This window comes from Schistocerca piceifrons, chromosome 3 (assembly GCF_021461385.2).
Source record: "Schistocerca piceifrons isolate TAMUIC-IGC-003096 chromosome 3, iqSchPice1.1, whole genome shotgun sequence".
Lineage (NCBI taxonomy): Eukaryota > Metazoa > Arthropoda > Insecta > Orthoptera > Acrididae > Schistocerca > Schistocerca piceifrons.
This window is the reverse complement of record NC_060140.1, coordinates 758,644,341-758,658,281: the sequence shown is the minus strand read 5'-3', so window position 1 is coordinate 758,658,281 and position 13,941 is coordinate 758,644,341. Positions and strand designations below refer to the sequence as shown.

Genomic DNA, 13,941 nt, shown 5'->3' with positions numbered 1-13,941 from the left:
CCTCGCTGTATATTTGATCAAAGAAACCGCTTGTCTTCTGTTCACTGCAATGTGACATGTTACCACATGGAGCGCTAGCATCGCTGGAGCGTTCTGTCGTCCGTAGTGTTTTTATAACCATTGCCGGTAAATACAATTGGTGTGTGCCGACAACTACAAAATTAATAGAGATGTCTGAAGCCGATGAGGCGCTTTACAACGTGAGGCACCCTGAATACAAAAATAGATTAAGAAGATTGGAGACCTAACCTGACCTAACCTAACCTAACATAACCCTCTCCTGTAGCAAGGAATCGGAGTGTTATAGTGAGCCTGTCTTCTGACGATGTAGCAGTTCTTAAGTGAATATTGTGCTTTGTGATATGAGGATACACTTCATTGAGCACATACAGAAATGTATGCTCATCCATTCTTAAGTAATTGATGTACGACTTGACGTCTTCCATTGTAAGCTCACGTAACAAGTTTTGTTGAATGCTTTTATCGTGTCGTCGTAAAACCCACAGCTTCACCCAGATTAGACTAGTTTTTTCGTTCCATAGATCCGTGCTGAGGAGATCCTCGTGGATGTGGAACATGTCGATTTTTTAAAGCTGAAATAACAATACTAATAGTATGAATAAATACAATACATCATCTGTTTCTATTAAAAATTTCGCCAATGGAGTAGAAGGAGTTGGCCAGTAGTAAGACTTTCAGGCTCCTTTTAAACTGATCTTTATTTCTAACTAAATTTTTTATGTTTGCTGGCAAATTATTGAAGATGAGTATTCCTGAGTAGTGGACCCCTTTTTGAACTAAAGTAAGTGCTTTTAAGTCCTTGTGCAGATCATTTTTGTTCCTGGTATTGTATGTATGAACTGAGTTGTTTGTTGGAAAAAGAGATATGTTATTTACAACAAATTTCATTAAGAAGTAAATATACTGAGAGGCAGTAGTTAGTATACCCAGTTCTTTGAAGAGGTTTCTGCAGGAGGTCCATGAATTTACTCCACAAATAATACGTATTACACGCTTTTGGACCTTGAAAACTTTTGTTTGACTTCAAGATTCCCATATGACATTATGGAATGAAAGTATGCAAGCTTTTTCATTTTTATGTTGCCTATGTCTGCTAACACTCGAATTGCAAATACAGATTTGTTGAGGCCTTTCTGCAGTTCTGTGGTGTGCTCCTCCCAACTGAATTTATTATCAAGTTGTAATCCCAGGACTTTTAAGACTGTCAACCTCGTATGTATGGTTCCATTTTTCCCCCCACTTCTTTTCTGCATGTGCACACAATGCAATTGGAGTACGTAGAACTGCTGCGGTTAAATAACAAGTTGTTGTCAGCCATCTTGAACTTTGACGAAAAATTTGATGACAGTGTAATACCCCTTCTAGCGCTACGTCAAAGATCTTTGTCAAATATATTGGACGGAATATTGGATCACATCTTTGATCAAATCTTTGACAAAGAAATTTGATAGTGTAATACCGGCCTATGGCATGGCAAGGTTTAGCCATTATTGCAAGACCTCTGTGACCATGAGGCTCTGAATTATTGGTGTGTATACATTTTTATTCCAGTACTTTGAGTTTTTTCCATTCCAGTAAATTTTTGAAGTGGGTGATGTCTTCACATTTGTGCTTATGTTGGCTCGTTTTGGTTTAGCATTGACTGGTGTTGTGATGATATGTTACTGATATTTGCCCCTCTCAGATCTAAGGGGAGGTTAAGAGAGATTTTTTTAACAGTAAAAAATGTTCTTATAGTTTCCTAATACTTTCCATTAGATTAAATGATACAATACCAATGGCTGATTATTGTCCAATGCTTTGTTTTCAGGCAGCTCTCTTGCTTGTAAAACCTTCACACATCTCATGTGATATGTATAGTTACACTGTTTGAATGACACATACTACTGTTCAGAACTTCATCAGGAGCTTATATAAACTCAGTACCGTACTGTTCAAAGAGGAGGACAATTCATTGAGAATCTCCTTTCTCACACCTACCCTCATCAGCCACTCAGTAGCTGGGTGATTCAATAGTTTTTCCTTAAAGAGCGAGAGATAGAAGGATTATTTTCACCTTTGTATCCTCTTAATCTCATTATATTTTTGCTGTGTATCTGTTATAAATGTAATGTTCCTGTTTTAATAATAGATTTATCAGTAGTAATATGAACCCATCAAAGTACTATAGAATGCTAAAATTATATTTATTAGTACATGTGGTAGACATTTTTAATATAAAATCATAGATTACTTTCAAAAAGTAAATACTGCGTATAAAAATTGTTATTTTAAGAATCCCAAAGTGAGTTTATCAAAATGAAATGTTACTGCAGTTCGTTTGGTTCATTTTGAAATGGAACCAAGCACTCATTCGCTAAATCACTATGAGGGAAATGTTAGCCACATAAATCCTTGATACAAAGCAGTTGTTAATGTTGTTAGTATATGTCCAAGAAACTACCAGCCACACAAACTTGCATTGAGTAGGAGCTTAACTGCAAGTTCCACTTTGAACAGAGGAAAGTCCAAGATAGAATAACAACAGTAGTAAAACTTCCACATTACTGCTTCACTATCAGCTCAGTTTCTATGAAAATCTGAAGCTCTTTTGATTTGCCATGAGTGTAAACTTTTGATATGAGGGAGGTGAGACATATGAAAATAAACTGGTAGAAGAAAGACGTTCAACACATGAGGAGACAATGATTGAATCTTCTAATTTCTTATTCAATAAAACCGAGGCAGTTTCATCTAATGGTTTCTCCTGATATATTGTGCTATGTCCCCTTTTATTTTTTAGTTTTTTTGAAGTGCTGCCTCATCCCAGTGATATTGGCAATTACTTCTCTTTATACTTTGTTATTTTTGTCTTATTGTATGATTGGAAAGATTGTGTATTGAGCAGTTTAACCTTTAATTGATGGACAAATATTAATTAAAATGTACAAAAGTGAAGACTATTTCAGATGTTGCAGTAGATATAACTTCCATACTAACCAATTCCAACTAATTACAACAGAAATTTTATGCTTGTGACAAACATTTAAGAAAGAAATGCTGATATTCTTCTGAAAATAAAGCAGGTGGGTCATGTTGGGAAGAGAGGGATGAGAGAAGGTTCTCGTTCTGATGGCTGCTGTGTGTATACTGTTGAAACTATTCTGAAATTGAGTAGTTACAGATGGGTAACTTAAAAAAGTTATGTTATTGAAGCTTCCTCAATCTTAAAAATATCAGTGACTCCTGAATCTTTTCATTCATCTGATACTTTTCACAATTTTTGAGGGATCCAGCTGATCAGTAACAGAGATATGAGATAATTATCTGCTGCTCTGCAAGAATGCATATTGTAAGTTTTCAAATAAAAAAAAAGAGAATGAGTAAAATGTTCTGAAGAATGAAATCTTAAAATTCATGATACCATGACTTCAATTTTTCAGAGCAGTTTTGCAGGTATAGCTTTTTTTAAAGTAATCTCACTATGTATGAAATCTACTGGAAAAAGTTTATTTTGTTGACAATAAGTAATCAGCAGATATGCATTCTTACCTTACTTTAAAGAAATATGAACTGTATGAAATAGAAAACAGTTTCCCATTTTTTGAAATCTGTCCAGATCCTTGAAAGACAGAATGTTGTAGGATATACACAACTTACATAATAAATATCAGAGGGCCTTACTTCTCACAATGTTGCCACATTTATAAAGTATTTGCAGTGGTAAAATATGCAAAAACTGAATACTGGTCACTGTCTTCGGTATTACAGTCAAATTACATTTCTAACATGGCATAACACATATTTTACTATAAAACTTAAGATTTGATTCTACTAATATTTACAATATTAACAAATTGTAATCTGATCTTTCTTATATTTTGCAAAGTGTAGCATCTGTGTTCTCATGTCTTAAAAATGTCTGCAGTGTACAAACAATTTAAATTTTATTCACTTTTATCACAAGTCTTTGCAGGATATGTTAGAGTGTTATTGGAATTCTCTATTAGAAATTTAAGGATGTCTTTTTTTGTATTCATATATTGCCTTATCTATTCCTGTTTTAGTATTGTCACATGACATATCATCCATCTTGCCTCTATCTCTTAACTTTCACAGAAGGTGTTTCACCTTCTTCTCCAAATATTGTTTTATCTGGTTATTTTGCTCATACATTTCCCAGAAGTGTTATCATAAATGTCAGGTTCCAATGACTGTCTTAATGAGAGCATTTTTATTGAAACCAGCATATACTTTGAAGCATGGCTTCATCACCAGGGGTTCAGCTTATATTGACTTTCAAAATTTGTATTTGTATTTGTATTTATTTATTTATTTATCCTGTGGATCACATATTGTGCAAAGTACACATGATATAGGACAAGTCATTTTTCTTAACAAATATAGTTAAAGTGAATATAATACAGAAAACTTACGGAAATAGTGTTCAGATGAATTAACATACATGGATAATTGTAAGGTGACTATATTTTAATATTGAATCTAAATCATGATACTGTTCATCATTTATAATATACAGAAATCATTGTCAGACATGAAACTGAGACTAAATTACAAAGGAAATCATAAGACCATATGTAGATGAAATACTGGGCCTTTTGACTTGCAATCTGATACTGTCCAAGTTGCAGATAGAACATGCACTACTTATGAAATGTAGCTATGCATACAAAGATCATTTCTTCTCATATATCATTTTAAATTTGCTTTATTCTCCCATATAAACACACATTTTTATTATTCTAACATCACAACCTTCATTAATTAAATGAAGCCCTTTCAATGAAACTGTTCTTTAAACATACATCGTTGGGTGATGAAAATATTGGCAGCTTACAGACTTTGTCTTTTGACGTATTACGAAATTTCCCATAAATGTTTGCAAGTGTTGATATCCTGCTATCAGATGTCTATTTCCTGAAGGATATTGGAATAGCAGTTCACAAATAAACATATTTGTATGATATTTTTTCAGGGGGCATAGAGCAACCAAAAGTGACTTCCGTAATTGGACTGTTTCGACGAGAAAGTGCTGGTTCAGTTCACCAGGAATCAAGGGCAAGTTCAGAATCTTCACTTCGAGAATCCCCACCACCAACTTCCAACACTGTGCTCCTTATAGAAGAGCCAGTATCTCTCCCAGGACCAGGAAGACGTCCACCCACTGCAAGAAGAGGCTCAATGCTGGAATTAGGATCATCTGTAAATCCGATTCCAGAAGAAGATAATATCAGTTCTCCTCTGGACATTGCAGGTGGCAATGGAAGATGGCCGACTGTGCGTCCTCCTCCACCACGGCTTGCTGTTCTTGCCACATCTTCTTCCTCTTCTTCTTCCTCCTCTTCACTTGAGTCTAGTGCTGATGAAGAGGAAAAGGCAGTTGTTGCGCGGACGCACAAATAGTTAAGGCTTCCCCGCTCACATGAAGGAGCAAACCTGACGAATATTCGCTACAGGTATCTACGTAAATTTGAAAGGTTGTAGACCACAGTATTTTTTCTGAACTGTCTATTAGACAGTCAGTCTGACATTAAGGTGAAATTTTTGGGACACTGTATAATACAGTGTTATTTAAGATGAAATGCATGTTGATCAAAGAGCGAGTTTCATTAAGTTATGGTGCCTTTTATTTTTCTCCCAAAGTGTATTTTTTGCCTGCAGAATTTTCTTTTCTTCTTCAGACATTAATGAGTGATATTTAATGCATCTTGCAGTGACATTAAAAAGGAGTGTGTTAAAAAAACTGATAGCTGGAAAAGAAATGGTAATACATACTTTTATAAGTTATTTCTTGCCTTAATGAACAGCACAAAATGTAAACAAGAGTAATTGTTGCTGTCTTGAACTGCAACAGAAGTGGTTACTGAGGAGTGCAGAAGTACTTATTATAAAATATTAATCGCACATTCTAATTACATGTACTACTTAAGAGTGTTTCTCAATCCATATTATTGTTGATTACACCTCATTACTATATTTTTGCTCATTTTATGGTGAAAATCAAAACATTTTGAGAAATGAATATGTATTTTCTAAGATGAAATGCAGTCAGCTGATTAGTTTTATTGGCTGGTTAAAAGCAACACTACAATTAATAAACTTATGTGCCTATCTAGTGCTAACCGTGTTGGTTGTTGTGTCAACGAATCTATTTTAGGATGAAGACAATACAAAATGATGGTTACCTTGTAAAACAAAACAAAACAACAAAAAAAAAACAAAAAAACTTTCTCTGTGATGAAGAAAGGCTGGTTTGTACAGAAAAAGATTAGTATTGTAACTTTGCAAAGCGGAGTACATGGTGTAAGGTATATTTTTGAAGGTGCTGTGTTTGAGTATGAACTGATAAACAAATTGATTAAAAATAATATCTGATAAAGGGTATGAAATGATTTTTACTAGGTGGAGATAGGTTCTCATTTTAGAGTGTATGTAATTATTTTAAATAGACCATGGTGCTAATACTATTTTATTGTTATCACATAGGTAAAAAGTTTATTTTCATAGATCAGATATCCATAATGAAATATGGTTGAGTTAGTAAAATAACAGAAATGTTGTAAGTTGTAATGGGATGGAAAATTCCATACTGAATGATAAAAATTTGTTTTCATGTCATTATGCTTTCATCTGTCACATCTGTGCAAAACTTTCTGAACACATATATCATTTTATGCACAAAAATAACTTCTTGACAAGTGTTTAAGATTCTTTATTTTGTAATATCTTTATGTTGTGCTCATCTGTCATTCTTGTAACAGCTGTGCAACACACAAGAACAGATATTACAACCTCTTACCTCCTTGACCAAAGATAGTCTAAGCTTTGTGAAAGGATTTATAGATGTTTCTTCATAATTTCTTTTAAAAATATAATTTTAGCAGTTCTATGCTAATGCCATAACCTCCAGCCATATCATATCTTTGCCATCAAAAGTATTCTACCACATCCATTTCAAGCTGAATGTAAATCTACTCACTTTAAAAAACTTGAATGTATGAGCAGAGATTGCTCCATTATCATAGTATGCTTAAATTTTTCATATGGAATTAGTATAGTTTTTCACATTATCACATCACAACTTGTTACCAGCTACTTACTTTTCAAGCACAGTTGTTCCTAACTAAATCTCAGCAGTATTAGTTTCCTCTATAATAGTACATTTGTTAGTAGGTTATTTTCTGACAAAAACAGAATGAATTATCTAATGGCAGTTGTACCTGACAGCAGAGGTGAAATTAAAATTATAAATTATATCTTATTTGTCAAACATGTTCTTAAATGTACATTTTCAGATGCAGAAATATTTCCGACTACTGATGTCTTTGACATTAAAATCATACTATGTATAATTAAACTCTATGCAAATATGCATTTCATTAGTGGTGAGAGAATATGATTCATTTTGATTTCTCAGTAACACTTATCATTTTCTGAACTGCTATAGGTATATTTTGGTAGGATGCCAGACTCATCTAAAGTGTATGTGCTTATAATTTTCAAAGAAGTTTTTCTTTTTTAGCTATCTTCTTTTCTTTTTGTTTTAAATATATCTTACAAATAATGGGTGGACATGACTTCCACAAATTTTGATATAATCACTAATAAATGAAGGTTGTACTGAAATACAAACATAAAAGGCAGTGTGAAAATTAAAATTAAGAATCAGAAATTTTCAGATCTGTACAAGAATTATATCCAGTGAAAACATTCATTCTCTTATGCAAATGACTGCCATTTTTTTCTGTAGGATTTGCCTTCTTCAGTCCATGCACTGCATTTATATTTTATTCCATGTTTATTTCTTTGTGTATCATCCCATGTTCTTTCTGCTTGGAATAGTAAAAATTTTGTTCAGTGATATTTCTGCCAGTACTTAAAATTTCCTTTCATCGTATATCCTTTGTGCTTGGGGTAATGACAATATTTCTAATGATATTTTGACCAGTACTTAAAATTTCAGTAAAGTTATCATTAGTGTGTATTCTATACTCTCTCATCAATTTTGTGTAACTTATATATATTTACCTCTTTTGGACTAGGATTCTAAATATTTTCTGTGTAAACTGCTGGTCAGTAGACACAATACTGCCTAACTACTGTATTTATTAAAAAATACATTGAGCATCACTATTAATATTCAGGGCTAAAAAAATAATGATCTATTTCTCAAATTTATAAAGTTCTCAGATGCTTGGGTATACCATTTAGATGTGAAGCATAGAAATTTGTACTGAAGGCTTAAGCAGTGCTGACTTGTCTATGAGGGCTTTTTACTTTGGTGATAAAACTATCTCACTAGTGCCTTGTTCGATTACAGCATTTCAAGGCTGTAATCTCAGCAGTGTGTTAGATGCACTATTTATTTATGTAATGTGTAATGTGAATTATGAATTTGTTATAAATGAAGGATATTGAAGTGTGTGAATGGAGATGAGATTAAAGTATAAATACATAAATTTTATCCTTTTGTTTTTACACATGCAGTGCATTTCACACTTCCAATTATAAACCTGGTACCTAATACTGACATAATGAATATCATTATCTCTTTATTTTAACTTCTTTTGTACCTGCTACCACTGTAAACTGTTAAATATATGTTTCCATCTGGTAGAAAAACAACTATTCTCCTACAGCTGACTAAAGTATGGTACATAGTATTAACTAGGTTTTAAGAGCTATACACAAACAACTACAAAGCCACCCAAACACTCACCTGCAGTCACACTAACACTCTTACATCTTAATAACAAAGCCTTTGTAGAACCTATTTTCATGAAAAAAATTTGAATGTCAAGTGGAAATCGAATTATCTTAATGTGATATAAATGCATCTCTTTGTAAGTGCCTGCAACCAGTTACACAACCATATTGACCTACTACTTCAGCTAAAGCTGCGAAGAAGTAAGCTCTCTCTCTCTCTCTCTCTCTCTCTCTCTCTCTCTCTCTCTCTCTCTCTGCGCGTGTGTGTGTGTGTGTGTGTGTGTGTGTGTGTGTGTGTGTGTGTGTGTGTGTGTGGGGAGGGGGGGTGGCACATGCGCACACTCTTTACACACTACACATCTTTCATATACAAGTGAGCTACACACTCTTTACACACTACCCATCATTCATCTACAAGTGAGCTGTTGCCTCTTTGCACTCCCTGTCTTTATCTTTTTCTCATTACATGCACTGGTGTAGCTTCTACTGAAGCTTAAAATTGGTGACCACTTCATTACAGTAAAGATACAAGAACTGTCTACCAATTCTGTCAGTATTGATGGAACTGTGGGAAATACATTCCTCACTATATTGCTACACTTGAGCCCAACTTGTGCCATGTGTTGGCATATGCATGACTGATCTGCAGAACAAAATAATGGACATAGAAATGTTCTTATGATTCCTTATTCGAACTGGACTGCTGCTTATAACATATATATACCTGTATCAGAATAATGAAATGATTGACAGCAAAGTGCAGTTGAGCATGGAAGTAGGCAATGTTATTGGTTTGCCATTGTGTGCGCACACATTATGACTGTAGCAGCAACAGCTGCGTAGTTCCTTACTGGCCTACCTACTCACACTGCCTTTTAATGTGTGGTACTGAATTTGTTTTACAGTATCGTTATATCCTTGTGGCTTAACAGATACATTCCCATGTATAAAATGATACTGCATTCCTATCATTTGTATATCTCAATAAAAGCATTAGGTAGCATTGTCTCTTACAATAATCAGAATGAATCACTTAAGTTGTCATATTTGATATGAAAGGGGTGTTAAAAAGGATCTGAATAGTTCATGTAAATACAATAACTAACAACATTAAAAAACTACAAGCTGCTTGAGTATTTACCAATCAGTGTAGTGTGCATGCAAAGTGTCATACTTGTGCAAAGAAGTATATCTTGTAATGAGATGAGATTTTTTGTGCAACTGCAGTACATCCCATTCAGTCAGAAATGCAAAATAAAAACACAAAAATAAAGATGAATTAAGACAAAGATAAAAGCCTCTTAGTTCAGAATCACTTTCTTCCTCAAAACTGTCATTATCTGAGCTCTGGTCCATGGATGAGCCACAGGAATTGCCCAAGGATATAATTATATTTTCTATATTAATATAAACACTTTCTTCACTATTCCACACTTCTTTAACAACCATTTCTGTGTGGCATACAATATTTCTCCTCTTTTACCACTGCTTCGTCTAACAGTCTTTGAATTTCTGACAAAGTGAAGCTTTCGTTATTTGTGGACACACAATTTTTAGCTCGTGCCCAAATCATTTTGATGGTGTTAAAGTGGCAGTGGTATGGTGGAAGCCTAAGAACCCTGTAACCATGTTCTTTAGCTACCTCATCCATAAAATACTGTTGAAAGTGTGGCTTATTTTTCTTTAATATTTCCATGAGCTCCACCTTACATAAATTGTCCTCAATTTTCACATTGTGGCATTTCAACCATTCAACAATGTTGGTTTTTTTCTTTGCTATCATTGGGGCATTTTCTTTAATAACTGAATGGTTTGGGACATTATCCATTACAGTGACAGATGGCTGATTTAAGTTTTCCAGTTGTTGCCCTTGAAACAGTTCAGAAAAGTATCGTGGTTCATCTCCTCATGGTAGCCATTTGTTTTTCTCAATTTGTAAATGAGGAGATAGTTAGGTATGAAACCAGATGCATTTCCAGCATGCAAGACAATTATTCTTGCTCACTTTCCCACTGGAACAGCAGAAGTTTCACATATGCTATCATCTGTCCAATATTCTCTGAAGGAATTACCAGCATTTACCCATGTTTTGTCAAGCCAGACAGTGTCTGCATGTGGCACTTTAATAATAGTTCTTAAAAATTGACAAAGCCATGCTATGATGTCACCTCATTCCATTATAATTTTCTGTCCATTAATTATTTATAGCAAAAACCAAGGGCTCTGATAACCATTAACAAAGACAGTTTGCTGCCGCTGAACAACTCTGCCTTGTAAAGAGCAACACACAGCCTTTTTATAGTTCAATCTTCTTTTCTCTTGTAATGCCCATATATGTGGCAGTGAACAGCATCTTGTTGAAAATGACCCAAGTTTGTTACATGTGGTTCTGTCCTTCTGCACAGTATTTCTCCTTACAAATTTTAATGACAGTATTTTTGTGTATCTTCAAGGCATCTTCAGTTCTTTTCATTTCAACAAGCTTCCTTAGAGGCAGTAGAGTTGCACCATTGTCCTTCTCTTTCCCTAAGTACACAAACTCGCATGTCTCACCACACAAAGCTTGAGAAGATTGCTGAACTTCCCATTTAGCAGCCACACTTTTTCACACACTTTCACCACAAGCTTCAGACATTCTGTAGCACAAAATAATGCACAGAGGAACAAAGCACACAATGTAATGGATCACAACTGTTTACAATGTCAGCCACAAGCATCATCTACAACTGGCTAAAGTAGCCACTAGCAGTGACAGCAGAGAGATTTGACAATGGTGAATGGAACAAGAAGCACAGCAAATCACATTCTCTCATTGGCTGTTGCTGTGATAACGGTGCCGTGAACAGCTGGGTGTCAATCACTTTGTTATTCTGATCTGGATATGGCATATAGAATTATTACAGAGGGGCTGTCTGTACTGCCTTAGAAAGGGCAGATGCCAAACCATGAATAATATGCAGTGAGTGACACATGGTGGGTGCTCACAGTTGAAGGTCCTGACACAACTTATCACACATGACCCTCTTGACAAGGCACGAAGCAATCTATAACTTGCAAACATGCTTGTGACAGTCTACGTAACTTAGACAAATATGTCAGCACACATTTATAACTGAACTGTACACACACAATGTTATTGCGACAATAAAACAGTCAGGTACTTGTAACACAAGAGGAGGTTGACAAGGTGACAATGGATTTATTTTCTCTTCGCTTAGTCGAGTACAACTAAAATAACATAATTAAATACTCTTGCTGTACTGGCAAGCGAAATGGCATGCTGTCAATTAGGGTACAATTACACTCTAATACCATAATGTACACAAGGCACAAAAGAAACAGGCAGGTAAAAGGACAAGCCATGTATGATTTTATAATAATTACAGTGTGAGCAAGGGAAGAGTGATACAGTCCATCAGGCTGTAGACATTAATACAAGAAATTCTGCAAGGTGGATGTACTAAGCTGCAAAAATGAAGCTTCTTGGCAGTGCATACAGATCTACTGCAAAACTTGGTGTGTATCAATAGTAAACGAAGCACTCTGCAACATGCTCTCAATAAGGCTTGCAGATGCCAGCAATTACAGTTTGGCCAAGACATGCCATACTGACTCACTGGCATTGTCTTCACTTCACTTGTGCCCACTTGGAGCACTGTTGTGGCAAGCCGTCAAATGTTTAATCTTCTAACACAAAAGCTGTGGAATTAACACTAAGAAAAATGTTTTTCTCATTTAAATGGAGCTGTGAGTTGCACAGTGCTTGTGCAGGAAGTGCTGGTCATGGAGCACCTTTCTGCCACATGCCTTTCTGGGAAAAACCCTGAGCTGCAGCAAGGAAGTGCATTGCAGAGAGAAATTCTGGTTCTTGGGTCTGCTTTTGCTCATAGCCCAATCCATTGCTTTGCGACATGTCATCTGGTGTTGACATCTGTTGAAGCAGATGTATGGCAGGCACATATACACTGTAGTTTCATCACCACACAGTTCCCCCCTTCTGAGGAGACAGTGGATGGTGGACCTGGTTTTGTCCCATGGTCAGCCTGGCATAAGGCTGATGCTATGCCATGCCGGCAGCCAAGGCCAGGTGGGAGGTGTGGACAGTGTGGTACCGTTGTCAGTCTGTGTGGTGGGGCATGATGTGACATAGGGGCGGGTTCTGCGGGGGAAGCAGTAGTGTGCCCGCACAAGGGCAGGTGACGCACAGTGGGTGGTGCACAGTGTGCCCTGCTTGGGAGGTACAGTGGGCACTGTCCTGTGTCACTGCTGTGGGTATCCACTGCTAGCACCTCGTCTTGTAGACTGGGTCACACATCGCTGGTGTGGCAGATGGGGATGAGTTTAGCAGCGAGGGTAGAATGGCTGGTGTCATCAGTGGCTCCGCTGAGGCAGGCGGCTGTGTATATGGCAGGGCAGCTCCCTCTCTAGGGTCCCATGGGCTTCTACCTGGGTTGGCATTGTTGGCTGAGGTGCTTCCATCACCATTGCATGGTGCCACCTGAATTTTGATGGTTGGCAGTGTACACAAGCTCAGGGGCTCTAGGGTTTGAATGTGTACACCATCTTCAGGTAATCAGTGGAGACCATGGTGTGGTGCCTTGCGAGAGGATGAAGTGTGGGCCAGGTAGCTGCAGGCAGAGAGGTATCTGGAGCATCACATCATTTGCTTGGAGGGGGGACGAGTGTCCACTGGTTGCAGGTATGCCATTGAGTCATGGAGCTGCTACACAAAGACTGGTATTCAGGTCATAAGCGGCAGGAGGTACGGCTCAGTGAGGTTACTGTACATGAGTTCCATGGCAGATGTGCCCAAGTCAGCTTTGTGTACCACCTGCAAATGTAAGAGGACTAGAGGCAGAGTGGCAGACAAAGTTGCAGAGTGGCTTGTACAGCAGCTTTTAAAGATCTGTGAAAATGCTGCACCTGTCATTGATGGCAGAGTGGTACCCCATGTTGCAAAGTACATAAGTATGCTGCAAGTTTATGCAAGAGTCTTAAATACATGTGATGTGCCATTTGAAGTCCATGGGAAATACAGTTCTCCCTATTTTTCTACTTGTGATCTCAACTTGAGCTGACTGTTGGCACACATGGACTGCATCTGCAATTCAAATGGTTCAAATGGCTCTGAGCACTATGGGACTTAACTTCTCCGGTCATCAGTCCCCTAGAACTTAGAACTACTTAAACCTAACTAACCTAAGGACATCACAC

At 36.5% G+C, this 13,941-nt stretch overlaps 1 protein-coding gene across 1 annotated transcript in view; it reads left to right on the top strand.

Moving 5' to 3' along the window:
• The window catches only part of LOC124789035 (sodium/hydrogen exchanger 3), a 627,528-nt gene extending 619,043 nt beyond the window's left edge, over nucleotides 1–8,485 (top strand). Inside the window, exon 14 of the mRNA XM_047256324.1 lies at nucleotides 4,997–8,485. Within this exon, the coding sequence (XP_047112280.1) occupies nucleotides 4,997–5,424 (428 nt within the window). The 3' untranslated portion in view covers nucleotides 5,425–8,485. The remainder of the gene's footprint in view (nucleotides 1–4,996) is intronic.
• The last annotated feature ends 5,456 nt before the right edge of the window (nucleotides 8,486–13,941 follow it).